Raw genomic sequence first — 21,049 nt, 5'->3', positions numbered from 1 at the left:
GCTTCCGCCTTGGCCCCTCGCTTGCCTGCCTGCCGCCAGCCGGCGGCCCCCCCCCCCTCCCGGCCGGATCCGCCGTCTCGGGGAGTCCATGTCGCAGCTTGCGCCTGCTCCCGTGTCCTCTTGCTCCGAGTAAAGCCCACATAGGAGACCCTTTGTTTGGGAAGGGCTAGGCAGGGAAGAACGCCTTGGAAGCGGCTGGCTTCGCTTTGCGATTGGCTGAGCCTTTTCTGGACCCCCTTTTTTACCTCCTCCTTCCCCCTAATAATATTTGAGAGGCATGCCCAGCACGTCCCTAGTGTTGGCAGGCAGGGCTTGCTGTGCTGCTGCTTACGGCTGCTGGTGCTGGTGCTGCTGCTGCTTTTAAAACACCATGATAATAATACCCAAAAAGCAGCGTGAAGAAGTGCTCTACTGTAGAGGGTTCTTCTGCAGAAGGAAGCAAGATGGCTACCTTGTGGGGTTTGCTATGAAGAATGCAGCGCCTAATTAAACCCGACTTTAAGAGGGGGGAAGGTTATTTTTCCCTCCTCTTCTTTTTACGTTTATGTTTTGATTCCGGGGACTTGAACGTCTAAAGTCCCCATAGTTCCTTTTTCTTCTTTTTTGTCGCAAGAGAACCTTCACGGTTGTGTTTAAGCCTTCCAACGTTATCAAAAACAAGAGACTGCTTTACAAATAATTTTCTTATCCACACAGACTTATTCTGCAATTTGATGTTTTTCTTTAGGTGCTAACTGAAAACAAAAGGCCTCAGAGAAGAAAGCAAAGAGTTCTAAAGGTAATCTGATAATTGTTTTATTGATAATAATAAGCCCCAGTGCATTTTAAATAATGCTACCTTGCTAAGAAATAGAAAGTAAAAGTGTGCAGATAGTAAGCACATTGTATTCCCCAGATTTTCATGTGTATATGTGGCTGATTTTTTTTAAAAAAGCATGTTAACATTTTTGTTTTTCCCTCTGTATGGTATATGTAGAGATTTAACTCTTTGTGCACAAGACGGCTGGTTACAGTCTAACCACTTTGATGCACTGGAAATGACTGATGCCACCCTTCATTCATGAATTGACACATTTTTTAGGGTGCTGGGATTTTTGTTTTGGTTCAAGCTGTATGTGAAGTGTTAGCTCTGGGACGTCATATTAAACAAGGAGTATTCAAACTTGTTTTATTAAAAAATGAATTGCCTCTTGTTTTCTCATATTGATACATTTCAAACCATTATGGCTTGAAGTGGACGGATTGGTCTTAAATGATAGCAGGGTATGCTTTTGGCTAATTATTTTAATTGCTGTATGGGTATTGGACTGAGAGCATTTGTAAATTCAATGGAGGTTTTTAAAAAAGGTTGCCATGGGGAGCTGTTGAAGTGATAACAAAGGATGAAACCTTCATGTATATGTTCAGTGTTTCTCATGTGCACGTAACTGGTCCCTATAAATGGCAGCCCTGTTCTCTTCCGCAAGACAGGGAATCCCTGTGCACGTATAGAGGAAATCCCTGCTAAGAATGGGGATTCCCCATCTCATAGTAGAGAATGAGGCCCCTCCCACATGTGTAAGAGCTCCATGTGTCATTGGAGCCTTCCAGAGTTCTTGATCATGGCTGGTGTTTTTAAAGTTATATGTCTAAAGTGAAAAGGTATTGTGCGTGTATTTGCACATTTTTTGCTGAGTGGTGGCGTTTTTTTTGTTTTTGTTTTTGCCTGCGATACTGGCATTAAGTTGTGTTCCTTGATGTAGCCCTTGCGCTGCTATTGGTACACGGCATTTTGAGTCTAAGGACTGGACTGGAAAGTATGTGAATGAATGTAGGTCTCTTTGCGTCAAGACTATTAGGTGTGAATGGTGGAAATGTTAATGTGGTACGTTGGCTGTGCTGTTTGCAGTCCATTGATTAAAAACTGCATGTGTTAGTTATCTTCATATACTAAGTTTATCTATGCAAACAAATGTCTTCTTTAAACACTTTGGGGATAGAAAATCAAGTAACTTTAAATTCTACTGAAATATATGAGATTTTACTGCCTGATCCTATCCGTGTTTATGCACGAGTCAGTCATATAGGTTTCATTTGAGCTTACTGCCAAGTTAGTGCTTAAGGCTGCAGTCTTATGTGTAACTATGCTTACAGCCCTATTCACACCAAGGACAGTGAAGCGTACTGAAGTTTCTCTGAAATGCACCCATAATTTTTAATTGGCACTGCCAATTATTTGCCAAATGTGAGCATTTTCCCATTTGTTTGACTCTAAGATACTTGACTGGTTTGCTTTTATCAGAAATAATGCACTTTTACTAAGTTGGCACTTCAGACGTTGACTTTGTTCTCTCCTTAATTGACAACTCAAAAAACTCAGGGTACAATTCTAGTTTGGATTCAATATCAGCGAGATCTATTTCTAAGTTAATAGGATACGGGCTCCAGTACATCCATTAAACTCCAGCATGCACTTGCATTGGTCTTATTCATTTTCTTGCACAAGAGAAGAATTTCCTGGTGGATTGTGCAAAGGTTTTTTTTCAACTTCCTTGTGCCGGGTGTATTGGTGGAAGTGGCATTTTGTCACCATATACTAGTAATTCACTTTAGGCCTGAGCTGGAAGGACACAATCAAGCTTTTTAAAAGTGAGTGGCAGCATAGTGATTTATATCAGTTGTTTGCAAAGTACATAACTGTGTCTGTGTCACATAGCTCCCTGCAACCATTTTTTTGGGTAACAGTTGTGTTTCACACCTGCACAGGAGCTGGTATGCTCAAATTCTTATATAGCCTTGTACTCTGTGTTAATGCATCTGGGATAACAGTTGTTCTTGAGCTCTCAGTTCACTTACTAATGGGGATAGGAGTCCCTCTTCATTTCAGTGGTGTTTGCATACGAAAACTTTCTGGTAGGTTATACTAGTTTAGCTTTATTTGACACAGTGGCAATTAGACAATTTAAATCTTAGAAATTAAGTTTACTTGGTTTATGGTGATGCAGTGCAGTAAACATGACAAGGTAGAAAGAGATCATAAATACAGCTGCATAGAGGTAAATCTTTGGATGCCATGCTCCATGTGTCCTTGCCTTCTCAACAGGTGGCATGGAAGCTTGCAGGATGACCTTGGGCCAATCACATCCGTTCAGCCTAATCTGCCTCACTGGATTGTTGTGAGGATAAAATGGGTGAGGTGAGAATGATATTTGCTGCCCTCAACTCCTTAGAGGAAGGGCCAGATAAAATATGTGCTGAATAAATACTATGGCTGGGGTCCCATGTCACAGTTTAGTTGTAGGATCCAGAGTTATGTCACTAGACATGCAAATATTGTTAGACTTCCTTAGTGCTGTAAGTAGGCTGTGCGCTCTCGTCTTGCTTCAGGCAATGCCATGAGTGTTCTAGTTTTCATTTGAAAATCCACGAACACTTGATGTGTTTAGTGATCGAATTTAAAACTTCACTGGGTTTGGATTACATACCAGCCATTGTTGTTGCTGGTGTTCTGTTTTTCCAAGTGTGATAATATTCCCGTCTTTTGTACATGTCTAGAGTTGTAGTTCACAAAATAAGCACAAATGGCCAATAAGCTCTAAAAGCCTAACCACAAAAAGTCCCTTCAATAAACCAGCCATCATTAAAGTAATAAGCCACAGTGAAATTCATGAACCAGCAGAGAAACCAAGTTACTGAGAAAAACAGAAAAACACAAGTGCAAGCTAAAAGCCCGCATTAACAGGATGGTGTAAACTTAGTGCTTGAATAATGTTAAGTGTTGACATATTTCTACACAAGTGGCACCACCATGGAGAATGCCTTCTCTCTGATACTAGCTGCCAACCTGTGAAGGGCAGGGCATGTAGGTAAGGATCTCTGCTGCTGATATGAAGCTTTGGGCAGGTTCATATGAGAGAAGGGGATCTTTTAGAGTCATTTAGTGGTTTAGAGGTCTCCAGCAACTTGAGATGCATTTGGAAACAAATGCCTCTTGGCTTGCCACACTCTTCTAGTATGGCAGTGGGGAGTGATCCCAAGCTCTTCCTGGGAGGTTGCACGTAATTTTCTCATTAAGTTTTGCCATCTCAGACCATTCCCATATTTCTCTTCATTGTAAGCTTATGCCTCTCATTAAAGTTGTTCAGAGCCTTGAGGAAATAATGCTGTATACAATATACACCTGGGTTGAATCCCAAGAAATGAGCTTTTAATGTCTCCCTGAACACACACCCAGAGCAAACTGGAAGAGCCTTTTTCTTCATCTAGGTGTTTGGAGGACAGTTTCTTTCATTGCTTTTTTGTATAAATGCTAAAAATGAGGCAGAATGGTGTTCAGATGTCTCAACTTTTAAAAGCATGAATTCAGATTCTACCTAAACTATAAAATCAGTGGATAATGCATTTGGGAAGCAAGTTATTTTCTTTCAGGGTTATTTGCCCAACTATAGAATGGAAGTTATAGTAATTGTTCTCCTTGTAAGATGGCTATGAATGTAAAATATTTTGCATGAGGTATATATAAATACTCCTTACGGGCCAGGTGGGGGAAGAAGAAGTGGATGTGAAAAATAGAACAAAATTCCACGCTTATATTGGTGTGAGCCTTCAAGTCTCAACCCTTCCAATAAAAACAGAGAGATAATTGACAAAATCTTTTGATTTTTTTTTTAAAGCAAATAATTTTGTACCATGCAGATAATTTACATGAAGGAGTACACACTCCTAACAAATTAAATCATGCCTTCTTAGTTAATGAAATGACAGCATAACCGAGGAGGTAAAATTGTCAAAATTTGCCATGCTTCACCTATGTGAGGAGGAGAAAAAAAATATGAGTTTTATTTCTAAGTCTTCTGTTTTTTCAGAGCTTAAGGTTTTATTGAGAGCTGTATTTGATTGCAGTGAGTGGCATAAGTAGAAAGTGCTGTACTGAGTGAGTCAGTACAGTCAGGAAGAAACTCCCACTGTAGTTGCTGTTTTATTTTCTTTAGGTAAGAGAAACTCCTTTTACTTGGTGCATGCACGTGGGAGAACGAAAGCACTAATTATGAGAGGCAGTCAGATGTACGCGTCTTCCGCCTAAGTTGGGGAGTGTTTCAATTAAAAAAAGATACAAATAAGGGTCTCCCCCTTGCAAAAAAGTGTGTTTCTTCTGTGGCCAGATGTCATCTTTCCACTCCAAAAGAATTATTTTGTCTCTTGATTTATTGGAATGTATTAAAAATTATGACATGTCAAGTAGGGTCCCGTGTTTTTTAAGCTATACAAAGGCTTGTGCAACTAGTAACATATAAAGCTGAACATAGGCTGCCTTGGAGTCATTAAAGGATTTCTGTGAACAGAAGGGATTTCCACCAGCAAAACACAAGAGCCAATGTGGTGTAGGGACTATAGTGTCAGACTAGGATCTGGGCAACCCATGTTCAAATCCCGGCTTTACCATGGAGAGAGAGAGAGTCTAATCTACCTCACAGGGTTGTTGTGAGAATAAAATGAAGGAAAGGAGAATGGTGTAAGCTGCTTTGAGTCTCCATTGGGGAGAAAAACGGAGGGGTATAAATAAAGTAAATAAACATAAATAAGCATGAGGTGTCAATTGGATTGGCAGGAAAAATTCCCTGTGTTCATGGAAATCTTTTGATGGATCCAAGCCTCAGTCATTAACCAAGGCCTAGGTAAGCCTGTTTCTTCTTCTTGCCTGGAAGTACAAAACTGAAGGCTTGTTGGTCTCCTGGCAGGCACCAGCACAAGGCTGGTGGATTGCATTTAAACTGGTGCCTTGTAAATTGAGGATTGAATAAATCCTGTGGTGGTGCTTTAGCAGTAATAGAGGGTTGTTGACTGTTGTTTTCAAAATGTAGTTAGCAATATGCTGGTGCTACACTAGACCTCCTTGAATTTCCAATAGTAAGTGGACACACCTTACAACTGATCTGAATCTGCCCCCATCTCCCATTATTTACCAGTGGGAAATCATGCTCTTTGGTGGTCTTAAGCAAAGCACTGGGCATCTGTCTAACTGTGGGAAAGTATGCGTTAAACACATGTCCCATAACATGGCCCTATGGGTCTCATGGAGGTCAAGGAAAGATTGGTCTTGCCCAGCATGGCAGCCTGTATGAAATTTTGGGCAAACCCAAATTGTTCAACCCGTGGACTCAACTTTCCTATGCCTCTCCTCTAGTAGTTTTGCCAGACTTTTCCATGTAATACTAAAGTATTTCTAAATTCCATCATACGAGTGAATACAAACATTTGCTCTTTTTCTAGAGTTGTTATGATTATAGAGAGTATGTGACATCCCTGGTGATTGTGTGTGTGTTATGTGCCGTCAAGTCGTCTCCGACCTATGGCGACCCTATGAATGAAAGACCTCCAAAATGTTCTGTCTCTAACAGACCTACTCAGATCCTGCAAACTGGAGGACATGGATTCTTTTATTGAGTCAAGACATCTTGTTTTAGGTCTTCCTCTTTTCCTGCTGCCTTCCATTTTCCTAGCATTATCGACTTCCAGAGAATCTTGTCTTCTCATGATGTGACCAAAGCTTTAGTCTTGTCATTTTAGCTTCTAAGGAGAATTCAGGCTTGATTTGATCTAATACCCACTTATTTGTCTTTTTGGCTGTCCATGGTATCCGCAAAACTCTCCTCCAGCACCACATTTCAAATGAATCAATTTTTTTCCTTTCAGCTTTCTTTACCGTCCAACTTTCACATCCATACATGGCAATGGGGAATACCATAGTTTGGATTATCTTGACCTTGGTTCCTAGAGAGACATCTTTATCTTTAAGGATCTTGTCTAGCTCCCTCACAGCTGCTCTTCCAAGTCTCAATCTTCTTCTGATTTCTTCCTTGCAGTCTCCCTGTTGATTGATGATTGAGCCAAGGAATAGAAAATTTGAACAACTTCAATTTCCTCATTGTCAGCTTTAAAATTGAGTAGTTCCTCCGTAGTCATTACTTTTGTCTTCTTGATGTTCAGTTGTAACCCTGCTTTGGCGCTTTCTCCTTTAACCTTCATCAGTAGTTGTTTCAAGTCTTCACTATTTTCTGCTAGTAATGTGGTGTCATCTGCATATCTCAGATTGTTAATGTTCCTCCCACCAATTTTCACTCCTCCTCCTTCTAGATCTAATCCAGCTTTCCTTATGATATACTCGGCATAGAGGTTGAACAGGTAGGGAGATAATATGCATCCTTGTCTGACACTCTTGCCAATTGGAAACCATTCTGTTTCCCCATATTCTGTCCTGACAGTAGCCTCTTGTCTAGAGTACAGATTGCGCATCAATCTGCATCAATCTGGTGATTATAGCAGAATATAATTTTTGTTTGTTATATGGACAATAGATAATGTTTTTAGCATCATTGCTAGGGGATAGAGAGATACCTTTCATATTACTTTCCAGTTTGGTGTAGTGGTTAAGAGGACGGGACTCTAATCTGGAGAGCTGGGTTTGATTCCCCACTCCTCCACAAAGCCAGCTGGGTGACCTTGGGCGAGTCACAGTTCTCTTGAGCTCTCTTAGCCCCACCCACCTCACAGGGTGATTGTTGTGGGGTAATAATAACACTTTGTAAACCGCTCTGAGTGGGCATTAAGTTGTCCTGAAGGGCGGTATATAAATCGAATGTTATTATTATGTTATTATTTCATGAATATCTTTGCCTTGACAAAGTGGTATTGCACATATTTGTGAGACCTGTCTGCATAAGTGGACCTGCAATTTTTACAAGTGTAAAGTTTTTAAAAATCATTTAAAATGGAAGTTTCATGCCCTACCGTTGCCCATTCACAGGGGTTAATTGGACATGGCTGCTGATGGAAAAGTTTAGAGACTAGCCAGCTGTTATGCATCCACTGATCTTAACCAGTGCTGCCGATAACAGCTCTTCATTTAAGTTACAGACAAATTAGAAACTAGAAACTCATTGTTAAATTCCTGCTCAATTGATTTCCAGCTTGCTAGTCATCATTCCTTCCTTGTCCTTTTATTGCTGATCTAAAACAATAACTATTCAGCAGTTTCTCACTGTATGCAGCAAACTTAGCTGCATCTGCAAAGACTTTTTGTTTCTAGAAATAAAAGCTTTGGATATTTGCTGCATAGCTAGTAGTAGCCCTTATCACAGGGCAAAACTTTGGGATCTAAAACCTTTTCAACCTTTCACTGATGCTAGTTTGACCACCTTCAAGAACTTTTCGATTATGTTGACACAATTTAATGAGGGGGGAAAAGGTCATAAAGTGACATGTTCGGCTTTAATGACACCTGTTAGTATGCAGTCTACAGCTGCTGAGACTAAGATGAGAGTACACCAGCCATCTGCTGTCTCAGGTTTTGCTGGAACTGCATCAGTAATGGTGTTTAGCCATTGCAGCCCCAGTCGTGGTATACAGACTATAAGGATACTATCTGGTCAGTTCTCTGCAGGAGTGGTGTTGTGGCTTCATTCTCAGTGAGTCGCTTAGCACATGTCAGAAAGTTTATGCTGATGGATGTGAGACCATCTGCACAACAGTTCTGGCCTTTTCCTATGTACAGTTGTGGGAATAAGTGCTTTCTTGCTGCTGTATCCACTTTCAGATTGGCACAATATTTATTTATTTAATTAATTAATTTATATCCCACCCTCCACAAGTGGGCTCAGGGTAGGTCATATGACATGGGTGTCTGATTGTGCACACAAGTGAGGTTTCCATGCAGCTCTTGGATAATCCCAGTTATGATAAGAGGCTGTAATTTTTCAGCAGGTCTTCTCATTAGTGGTCCCTTCTATTTTGAGGCTTTGGCATTCAGCACTGCTTTTGATTGGGGAGGGGGGTAGTTCACATAGTAGTTGTGAGAGCAGCCAGTCTATCTATGTCGAGTTGCTATGGGGAAGGGCACGTTTAATCAGCTAGACAGTGACATCCTGAGTGAAATACTAATAGAGTAATAATCTCTGTTTTCTCTCAGCCTCTGGATCAAATTGCCTCACTTCATCTGTCTATCTCTTCAGATAGTACTTTCATTTGAGTAAAACCACAACAGTTACTAGCCTGATTTTTTAAAAAAAAATTAGCCTGCCTCCCCCTAATACCCATTTGAGTTCTCTGTGACTTAAGAAGAAGAACCACAGGCTTCTAGAAAGCTTTTCTGCCTTGTCACGAAGAGGCAGTTCCTACTCAACAAATTTAACCAGCTGAGTGGCTTTTTACAAGCCTGCTTGGAGAGGTCTAAAGTGCAATGGCTCTGTATAACCTTCCAGTTAACTTTCAGTGGCTTTGCTAACCAGGTTGTGCACCAAGGAATAAGAGCATGTGCAACATTAGCTCCTGACTGGTAGGATGCATGGAAGCAAGGCTGGTTATAAGCATGTTTCAGCCCTTCCCCTGTGTTTTGCATCTTCAGTACTATCACTCTTGCATTCTAAGAGAAACTGCTCTGCGTGTGCGTGTGTTTAAAAGCACCATTAACCATTACCCCAAATATAAAGGTACCTATTGTTCTCGTCAGGGCTTTTTTTCTGGGAAAAGAGGTGGTGGAACTCTCTATTATCACATGTGCGTGCGCGCGCGCTCCCAGAAATGCGTGATGACGTCACTCCCGGAAGTGACACTGCTTCCCAGAAACCAACACAATGCATTACAACAAGATAAATGTTAGTAAGCTTGGAAAATTACACTATTATGAGAAAGGGTTTTTTTCCTTTCTGTATCCTCTACAAAAAGTGAAATCTTCCATTCCCTTTCCCAAACGTTTCATTTCTTTGGAATCGTATTTTAAAATATGCAAGAAGGAGGGGGCCTCTAAAAATCCAAAACCCGTCTCATAAATCTAAATTCTAACAGATTCCCTCTGCCAGCATAGAAAAAAAATTCCAAAATTCTTTCTTAAAATTCCACAGTCTGAAATTCCTAATCTAATGAATATTGAATTTTCAAATTTTCAGGGAGGTTTTTTGCTTTACTGGGACAATTCAAAATTAGATACTCAACTTTAGCTGCATTAGATTTATACCTAGTTTAAAATGGCTTTTTTTTGTTGCCTGCCAACTCTACCTTGTGACATTGTGAAATGCTCATAAATATTCCAATGTCCCAGACAAACAATATTCATAAAAACTTCCTTAACACTCATATGTCCACTGCAATTTCAGTGATGTTAATCAGCTGAGGGTGGGGAGAACCATTTGCGTTACAGCTAATAAGACATAAGAACACCTATATGCTGATGAATATATTGATGAAAGCCTTTTGTGACTTCGGCATAGCTATCCATTCCTAGCATAAAACTGGAATAACCATAACTGATATTTTAACTAATACAAATAACCATAACTGATATATTTAACTAACACAACCAATCTGCATTCAAAAGCTGTGGGAACCATAACAATGTCAACTTCAGTCAACAAAAGAATGAAGGCAACACACACACATGCACAGCCCCACCCACCCCCATGAAAAAGAAAGCAGAATGAACTCAAAGCAGCATACACACACACACAGCCCTACCCCCCTGAAATGAACTTCCCCCTCAAAAAAAGCCCTGGTTCTCATTTAGATCCCTGTGGCTGATGTTCCAATTCCATATTTAAGGATTGTGAGTACTTCTCTCCCGTTCCAAGCATTTGGCTCTCTCTTTTTATAAGTGACTTTACATCCATGTAAGGAGCCTGAAAAGTACTTGGAAAAGTACTGTAGTATTCCAGCAATTTTCACTAGCGAGTCTGGCTTGTAAGACATGGCCTCGGTCCCCCACCTTAATACCTAATAGTTGTGATCTAGATGGCGCAGAATGAAAAGGTGGAGAACTGTTCTGATGGGTTCCATTTGTTCTTTGATAACCTACTATAGTTACTTGCAGTTTATAAGCTTTCTTGGTTGTCTGTTGTCTGTGTTCTAGATCCCATGTAACTGCATAGCTTTGACAGTGAAGGCCCTTTTACCTGTTTCTTTCAAACTAAATTAGCTTGGCCATTGGCTCTACAAAATGCATTACTTGTCTATTTTGTAATAGGTCTGTATAAAAGAGCGTAGGCTAATAGCTTCAATTTAATTTTTTTTAAAAGTTGAAAGGTTCATCTTTTTATAACTTGTTAATCCTTAGTGTGTTACGGTTATAATTGTTGCTAAATGACATGGTTGTTTCAAGAGTGGACCAAAATGTCTTTGTTCTTAGAAAAATATCAGAGAGGTTATTTGGTTTATCATATAGTGCTTTCTTGGTCATGGTGCCACAGCTTTGGGAACTCTTTCTCCAAGGAGATTTGTCTGTCTCCTGTTGTCTTCCGCTGGTGGGGTGTAGACTGGTTTTGTTTGGCATTTCCTCATTAACTCTTACTAGCCCTCCTCTCTGTCTGTGTACTTTTATGTGTTTATATTTTATGTGTTATGTTTTATTTATTTTTTAAAATTTTATATTTATATATTTAAATCTTTGTTTAATGTCAGAAATGCTCACTGGCCTTGAGGACTCTGAATTGGGTGAAAGGCATCAAAGAAATGTTTAAAATAATAAATAAATATAGCACCTTGACTTCAGCTCATGTGTGTTGGGGAGGAGGTTGCTTGGATTCAAACACTGCCAACAGTCTGTTTAATGGTGGAGATTTTCATACTGTATTACTGGCTTGAATCAAGTTAAATGTGTTTATGTAACTGAATTGTAGTTTGCAGTGTATTCAGGTGTGTCTGGAGCTGCTGAGCAACCATTCAACAACTTTCCAAGAAAATGTTAATTGGAAAATGAGCCATTTTAGATGGATTCTGGTTGGATACTTTTTAGCAGAGTCCAAATGAATGCAGATTAGTAGCCTTCTGCCTTCCCTGAAAAGTGCATTGATTGGGATCAATAAATAAGCTATTATTGCCCAGTGAATTTCACCTGACAGGATAGTCATGAACCCAAATTATATTTTTCAGCCCTTCTACCTCTGAATTACTGCTTTCCTTAGCACAGAAACTACTGAACCAAACTGGATATGCATATCCATTTCTGTCCTGTCCCTTCCAATTAAAAAGGCTGATTTGACAAGTTCCAGTGCTTCCATATTTTCAGGGGTCACAACTATGGCTAAAACTCTATTTGTATTATTTTGCAGGGAGACTTAGAAAACAAACCAGTAAATGGCTGCAGACCAGAGCTCATGGAATGTATTTCTAATGGCCATAGTGAAAAGTACAAGGTGAAACCAAACCAACCACTGCCTTGGGAAAATGCACAGGCATATGAAAAGGGAAGTATGACCGGTTTAGAAACTGAGAAGTGGGTGCAGAATGAAAAGCCATTGCTTAGTGTTCATGTGAATGGTGACCTCTGTGGAATCGGAGCAAGGAATGAGAATTTAAAGCATTCTGAGAAGGATGCAAAAACCGTTTCTTCTTCCAGTGCTTTAGATGAGCCCAAAAAGTTGTTTGCACACACTGTTAAAAATGGTATTAAAAACATATCTTGTTCACCAGCAGAATGTGACGAGTCACTGAAAAAAGATGTGAGTGAAAATGCAAATTTGGCAAAAAGCTGCAAAAAGAATGACTCTGATGCCTTTTGGACTGGTACTTCTCAATTGAATCACCTCAACACTTTGACAACTGGAACATGTGGTGCTTCTCCCCCCCCAAACAGTCATGTTCTAGTGAAGGAGACAGAAAACTCTAATGCCATTCAGGAATCTCAGAACTCACTTTTGGAAACTATTTCACTTTTAGACCTACAGGACAAGCCATCTTGTACTCCTGTGCTTGAAAAAGATGACTGTCTTGAGGATGGTGCTTCAAATATATCAAACAAGGATTCCCAGCCTGAAGATTTGTCACTTCAGTCAACTTTTTTATCTCTGATTAAAAACAGAAATTTAACTGTAGAGCAGGTTGTTGCTATTGAAGCATTAACACGTCTGTCAGAAGTCTCTTTAGGCACTTCTTCACCAGCTAAAACAGAAAGTGTTCAATGTACAGAGCAACAAACAATTTCTTATTCACTTAACAATTACAGAAAGGATAATTCCCATTCTGTGACATCAGCGCTGAAAGCAATTAAAGGGACTTGCCCGCCAAAAGACCAACAGCTCTTTTCTCGTGCTCATTCACAGAGAAAAATTTTTCCTAAGAATTTGCTTTACAATGGTCAAAGTGCTTCTTCCGAACTCTATAATAAATCCACAGGTCCACCCAGTTTATTGCGTCGATTACATTTCTCTCCAAGAGATACCAAACCTTTCAGTGCACTGGTGTCTGGTGGAAATTCAAGTCATACTACCAAAAAACATCCTCTTAATCATAAAGCTGCCATTGGGCCATGTTCCAAAAACTCAAATACTGTCAAACAACAGAGGAACAGAGCAGAGATGCTTGGGAAATGGGAGGGAAAGGCTATTCATGGCCTGAATTCAAAAAGTAATTCTGTAATTAAGGATGGTATTCATAGCCAAGATGAAGAAGAGGTAGCTACCCAATTAACTCAACTTGCAGCAATAATTGAATCCACAAACCCAGATCAGAAAACATCATTTCTTAGTCAAATGCCACCAGATATGCAATCAAAATATAAACAGGACCAGTGCCTATTGCAGAAGAAACAATCGGTATTTGTAAGGAACAACCATAGTTCGCTGTTAATCAAGCAGAGGCAACCAGTGCGGAAAAGTGACAAACCAGTACCACGGGTAAAAAGATTAAAGAAGAAGCCTCAAGCAATGCCTCACCAACAAAATAGTCAACTACAGCAAGAATGCCAGATTAGTGAATTACAGGACAAACCAAGGCGGTCTTCTAAACTACGCAAACCTGGTCGGATTGTACCACAAGATTCAAAGCTATCTGTGATGGGGAAAAAATCTTCTAAAGCTAAAGTACAGAAAGTGCGGAATCAGATTGCTTTGCCTTCACAGCAAAAAACAGCTATGTTATTTCTCCCCAAAACTCAAATAATATTTCATAGACCTTTACCTGCCTCAGCACAAGACAAAATGAAAAGCAAGCTGTTCGGCCGTGAAATGGTGCCCGAGCACATCAAAACCATGGGTTCCAGTGGTGCGCAGAATGCTGATCCTTCAAGTGGTACACCTGTTGCTCTGCAACACAGTGGCCTACTCTCCAATAATCTTCTGACTGTTTCTCACTTAGACACACAATCTGGTTTCAACCAAGAAAGTGAAAATATGCCAATGTTTACAGAAAAAGACAAGGTTTCTCAGGAACAGCAAGCAATGGGTATCACTCAGATGCATAATTTGCCTCCGACCTTTAGTCAGTCCAGTCAAAGAGGGGATGAAATCTGTGCAGAAATCCAAGCAAAACTTCATCTGGATTCTATGGAACCACAAAAGGGTCAGAAGCTGCAGACCAGAACCATTAACAGTGATGAAATCCCCCCAAAGAATCCGTTGCAGACTCTCAGGAATGCTGAGGGTGCAGATGAAGATAAAATTCTAACATCAAGAAATTTGGAGAATGAGAATCTACAGACTACTGGGATCTTAGGATATTCTCCAGCAAAAAATATGCTCAGTAGCTTTCTTGAATCACCTATGAAATTCCTAGACACCCCTACAAAGAACCTGATTGATACTCCTACAAAGAGAGGACAGACAGATTTTCCATCTTGTGACTGTGTTGGTAAGTGCTACTTGGTTCATTCTTGCATAGAGTTTTCAAATGTGTGTTCAGATTTTTTCTTAGAGAAGAGCGCTTTAGGTGTTCGTAAGCTAAAACGTTGATTCTTGCCTCCATTGAGGCCAAAGTGTCATGATCTCCATCCCAGCAGCAACGGGTAAGAAGATGTCCTTGTGTTACTCCAGATCCCGTGCAGGTAACTACTTCAGGAATGGATTTCTGGGTTTCTGTTACCTTTTAGTTAGTGAGCTTTAACTTGTTGGCAAACTGACAAATTCTTTGCCACAGACTCTTGTTTCCAATGTTTTGTGTCCTCTCATTGGGCTCCAGAAGACCTTGTTGGGGGGACAATATATAATACCATTTGTAGATGCTTTCAAAACGACTTACTAGACTTCTGGATAAGAATTGTGAGAATATTAATTACAGTTATCATTAAATCATATATAGGAATATACTTCAGCCTGCTCAGATCTAGAGAACTTCTTTAATCCCAGCCATATGTATAGAGCAGGGGTGGCCAAACTTGCTTAATGTAAGAGCCACATAAAATAAATGTCAGATGTTTGAGAGCCGCAAGACATGATGCATTGAAGTGCCTTACGATGAAGAAGCAGGTTTGGGGGAATATCCTGAAAGTCACATTACAGGAAGGGGTGGGGTTTTGGTGCAGTATGCTGGAAGTGACATCATCGGAAGGGGTGGAGCTTGGAAAGAGCCATCACCTGTCCTTTGACTTGGAAGTGACATTACAAAAGTCCCCCTAACATTTTTATTAAAAATATGAGTCATGGAAAGAAAGAAGGAAAAAGTGAAGGAAAGACATAGAAAGAAAGAAGGAAAGGGAGGGAGGGAAACACATGGAAAGAAAGAAGGGAAGGGAGGGAAATAAACTAAACTATATGACTGCGGTGATACTCAAGAGACCTCTAGGAGCCGCACAATGTGTTTAGAAGAGCCACATGTGGCTCCCGAACCGCAGTTGGCCACTCCTGGTATAGAGCCTATTTTTTATTACAGTATGTGCCCCTCTTCCTCTCCTGGTCTTTTAAAAGATAGAAAAGAAAATGATGGGGGTACTGCCAACATGATCTGCCTCAGGTCAGAGGTCAGTTGAAGGCCATACTAGTTGATGAAGGAGGAGCCTTCTACTGACAACATGAGAGGGTACAATGAGCACACTGACTGGGGAAGTAGCTACGTGGGTTGCACTTCATAGTGGCAGCCATAAGACTTTGGAGGCATTCTAAGCTGTTGAAATTAATGTGTGAACGCATGACTGTTTATGTAATGTGTCTATGAAATCATTAATACCTATTTTTAACCCTTTCTGTAGAACAAATCATAGAGAAGGATGAAGGACCATATTACACACACCTGGGAACAGGACCAAGTGTTGCTGCTGTCAGGGAAATAATGGAGGACAGGTGAGGAAAGAAGGAAACCAGTAAATGATTTAAAATCTCTGTGTAGCTACAAGCAGCAAAATAATAACATAATAACGATTTATATACCGCCCTTCAGGACAACTTAACGACCACTCAGAGCAGTTTATAAAGTGTGTTATTGTTATCCTCACAACAATCATCTTGTGAGGTGGATGGGGCTGATGGAGCTCCAAGAAGTTGTAACTGACCCAAGGTCATCCATCTGGCTTCACGCGGAGGAGTTGGGAATCATACCTAGTTCTCCAGATTAGAGTCCTGCTGCCCTTAACCGCTACACCAAACTGGCTCTCACCAGGAAGGGAGGGTACAGTTAATTTTCTCTCACTACATATACATTGTGTTCATGTTTTATTGCGCAGGTCTGAATTTCAGCATCTGAGCTATAGTAGCTGGAGTGCTCCTTCCAAGAATCTTATTTTGTTTATTTCATCAGTACTTCACTGTTCTTCCCTATGGAGACCCAAAAATGACTCACTTAATTTTCCTTTCCTCCATTTCATCCTTACAACAACCCTATGAAGTAGGTTAGGCTGAGAGTGCAACTGGCTCACAATCACCCTGCAAGCTTCCATGACAGACTGAGGATTCAAACCTGAGTTTCCCAGATCTTAGTCTGACACTATAACAACTATACCACACTGGCTCTCAATCCAACCCATTGAACCCTTTCTAGGGAGGGGCTGAATGTGTCCTAGTAAAAAAATGTCCCCTCTTTAGTTAGCATTCATTAGGGTACGAAATCAGCCTTCCTCCTTATCTGACTGGAACATGAACTCTGCTAATTGGCCTTTAGCCAGTCCTGCAATTGGCTCCATTGCCCTTCATTTACTTCCTAGGGCTAACTGTCTGTCTTGGATACAGCCCTTAAGAACCAGCAATGAATAGCTGGACCTCCCAGCCCCTTAATTACAACATGATGTACCCAGTTCTTGTCAATAGTAGTTTCTCTTTCAGAGAAAAACTGTTGCTCGGCAGTGGCCATAGTCCATAGATAACCTGCAAGGAATTTAGGTAATCTGCAAGGAATTATCCAGCCGGATTTTTCTGGAGCACTTTCCTTTCAACTGCATCCCTGAAGTGTTACATCACAACATGGCTTCCAAGATCTTCTGAGTTTTCAAAGTAGTCTTTTAAAAGTGGGAGAGAAGGGTTATTGTTCCAGAGTCAAGGCCTCTGCTGCATAAGGGGCTAGTCATGTGGTTCTCCGAGTTTATTACCACTTACCACCATTAAGACTTCCTTAGATATGGACACTGAGTGTAGAGTACTTCTCTCCCTATTTTGCAAGGGCTGCATAATAACCTATTTGCCGTGACAGTGGCTGTCAGAGAGTCTTGCTTGACAGGGCTACTTGCAGAAGAGCACTATTGGGGTGGGACTTGAAAATTAGAACTCTCTTTCTAGCTGAGACACATCTCCCCCAATTGGAAAGAATGGCACAGTGGTGTTGTGGTTGGTAAGGAGGTGAGGGGGAAGAGAGAGTCTGATAATTTCCTTTACTGTTCATTGGGTAAAGATGGAGGCAGTCCTAATGATCTTGGGGAAATAAGACATTTAGGGCTCCCTTTGACTAGTACCAGCCTTTCTGAATCTGTCATTGCATCTCAAGTTGGAACAGTAGCTAGATGAGCCATTTTATCTGATAAGGCTGAAGTCCTCTGTCAGACCAGACCTGGGTATCTTTTCCTAATTCATGTACTTGTAGGATTTGGGGAAGGCTACAGTTAACATGCTGTATGAAGGGCTTCTCTTGGTTGTTATAATATGTTCCTACTGTGGAAGAATGCAACGGTCTCCTCCTCGACAGGAATGGAGCATCAGGATTCGCTTGCAAAAGTGTGCCTGTTACGACCCCTTCTTTCTCTTGGGTAGATTTGGTCTTTAAACCTTTTATTCTTGCTCCCTCTTGGTAGATTGCTGCCACCAGGAATTAAATTCCAGAATAACTTAAATTTCTCCTTTAAGTAATGTGCCCAAAGGTCAGGCTTTTTCATGGTACTATGTGGCCCTGAGGAAAGGAATGGAATATAGGAATGACAGGAATACATATATATGTATATGTATGTGTGTGTGTGTGTGTGTGTGTGTATATGTATGTATGTATATATATATATATATATATATATATATATATATATATATATATATATATATATATATATATAAAAAACTTGATGGTTTCAGAAGAGTAGTTCTCAATTCTTAATATTACTTAAACCCAGTCACATAGATCTTCTCTCAGGCTTCACAGTTTGCCTGCTTTTGATATTAATTTCTTTTTCAATTACAAGTAAGACCTTTTCTCAGGCTTCCACACAGCTTGCCTGCTTTCTCCTGACTGAATGTTCTTTCACAAACACACAGTTCAGGCTTCCACACAGGTTATATTTCTCTCAGACAACATAAACAAGCTCAGGCTGCACACAGCTTGCCTCTCTTGCCCTGACTCTTTTCTCTCCCTCAGTAACTGAAAACTGCATTCACTCCACCCACACTGTCAGTCATCAGCCAACCATATCACTCGCTCATCCCTCTCTTTCACCCCCCACTTTTCATCTATACTACACCAAGCATTTAAAGACACACACACACAGTTAAAATCATTACAGTGCCACTGTCTGTACTGGATTCCTGTTGTCTTGCAGGTGCAGTTTTAAAATGCTGGTGGTATTCATGCTTTCCTGTCTTATGTCCCCTTGTTTTCTCAGATACACCAAAAGTACTATCTTAGTAACTGTGTCAGCATGCCAAATTATAGCATTGTGTGCATGAGGGAGAAGTATCTTTACTGACAGCACCACAAAACTTAAAGCATGGAAGTTCATCAAAGCCAGAGTCTTTTGGAAGGAACTGTTAGACCTTCCTGTTTGCTGACATTTGGTAATGAGGGCAAATGCTGATGGGGGATGGGGTTTTAACATCACTATTTTATGCGGTAGTATTGAATTAGGTGGCTTAAGCTAAATAAATAAAACATACTGAAAACGTTTTTTCTGTATTCAGGCTTTTCCAAAATGAAATATCACCTCCAGCAGAATTTTGTAGTAGTTTTTGTTACCGCTTCCACCATTGTTAACAGAATTAATTACTAAAAACTTTATAATCTTTCCATCTTTTCTTATAATTTCCCCTTTGTATAGGTATGGAGCAAAAGGAAGCGCTGTAAGAATAGAAGTAGTAGTGTATACAGGCAGAGAAGGAAAAAGTTCCCAGGGGTGTCCAATTGCCAAGTGGGTAAGTTTTTATTTTTTAGAAGTAATATATGTATTTGTATGCTTGAATTTTATTTTATTTAATACGTACCTAGTACTTATAAACGGCTTTTCTTTCAAAGCTTTCCCCCCTGAAAATTAAACTTGGTTCATTATCTTTGCTGAACATGTTTATATATATTCTCTCAGTAATTCTTAGAACAGCTCCAGGTAGGCCAGTATTGTCCCCCGTATTACAGATGGAAAGGGTTGAGCCATGGTTGGACTGGAGACTTCCCAGATTATAGCTTGTAACCACCATGTTACCTCAGTTCTCAGTGAACGTATGCCTTGTTCATACATGCCTTTTCAGGCATTTATGTTAAAAAATGCAAAGTTACTCATACTGCCTTTGGTGTATATTTCTACTCCTAGCCAACTTACAATTATTTGAAAAACAAAAACTGTGTTTTGAAGCTAGGGTATTAGAAACCAAACATAAACTTTCATTAATTTTAAAGGAAAGCATGTGAAAATGCATACAATATCTAAAGTTAATCACTTCTAACATTTTTGTACTAACATTTTTGTACCTTTGGATATATTTCTACCACAAAAACATAGCCCTTAATGGTAAGCTAAATATTTAGCAGGAAGGGCCATCCACTTGTCATGAAGGTCTGTATTTTTACAGAACAATTTCAAAGGCTTTCTTGGAGCAGTGTGTTATGAGAAAACACATGGAATATTTTCCTACCCTAATATGTTATATGGGCTGTGATTAAAAACTACCCTAATGGCAAAATGCATAGATTTCAGGGCTTGTTTATTTATTTGTTTACAAAAAAAGATAAGTGGCTGTACTTTGAGGACATTGTTTACTAATATACAGGTGAGAATGTCCTAAGAGAAAAATGTACGAGAGCCATTTTCTCAACATTTTGCTGAAAAAAGTATAACCAGGTAGCTAATTGCCCTCCTACGAGGGTTGTTTGGAGATTTTAATAGCCCATTCATGTTCTTACTAACATCCCATTCTTAAGACTTTCTGCATCAGCAAATAGAATATGGCATATCACAATCTTATAGTGCAATCCTAAGTGTGTATACAGAAGTAAGACACATTTAGATAGTATTTTCAGTAACAGTGAAGTATAATGCAATTTTTTATGTATGGAGTTACTTTAAACTATTTAAGGAGGCTATTCAAATTAGGAAACAGGTGTCCCAGAGTGAAACATCCAATAAGATCAATGGAAAAGACCAGTCACTGAGGAGAGATGTCATATCATACAGTGATACAGTCATATCATACAACTTGGTTTTAGAAATTTGGGAACAAAGAAGGTCATGATGTGGTTTTTTATGGATTGTGGCGGAACGGGCACTGGCTCTCAGTCTGGGAAACTGAGCCACCATCAATGGCCTGCTAGCCCCGCTATCCGCCTCCCACCGTCCCTGGTGGGCATGGCTCACACTCTCCGTCGCTGCCACCACTCACTGATTTGTGCACCGCCTGACTGGGGCAGTGAGACCCTTCCGGCTGATTTCCGTACTGGGAAGTGAATTACCCAATCTTTGGTTGGGCCCTGGATAATTGGCAACCCACCAAGGTCTAGCCTTATCAGTTTCTCCCGGGCTCCCTCCTTTCTTGTAGCGTGCCAAGTGGGGGAGGTTATGTAGTCAGAGCACCACAAGGTTCTTTATATTCAAAAAGTATAATTTAATAACTATATACAGAGCACTTGCACACAAAGCAGGTAAAGGCACAACACTTAGGTATAGACCCGTCTTTTCAAAACCCCTAGGGCAGAAAAATAAACA

General features: G+C 40.2%; 1 protein-coding gene across 1 annotated transcript in view; it reads left to right on the top strand.

The window, feature by feature from the left end:
- The window catches only part of TET1 (tet methylcytosine dioxygenase 1), a 64,778-nt gene that overhangs the window by 9,447 nt on the left and 34,282 nt on the right, over window positions 1-21,049 (top strand). The window contains exons 2-5 of the mRNA XM_054982083.1: window positions 728-778; window positions 12,075-14,589; window positions 15,923-16,013; window positions 19,175-19,268. Of these exons, the coding sequence (XP_054838058.1) occupies window positions 728-778; window positions 12,075-14,589; window positions 15,923-16,013; window positions 19,175-19,268 (2,751 nt within the window). The remainder of the gene's footprint in view (window positions 1-727; window positions 779-12,074; window positions 14,590-15,922; window positions 16,014-19,174; window positions 19,269-21,049) is intronic.

Source organism: Eublepharis macularius, chromosome 6 (assembly GCF_028583425.1).
Source record: "Eublepharis macularius isolate TG4126 chromosome 6, MPM_Emac_v1.0, whole genome shotgun sequence".
Classification (NCBI taxonomy): Eukaryota; Metazoa; Chordata; class Lepidosauria; order Squamata; family Eublepharidae; genus Eublepharis; species Eublepharis macularius.
Note: the sequence above shows the minus strand (reverse complement) of the source record. Positions and strands in the feature narration are given on the sequence as shown.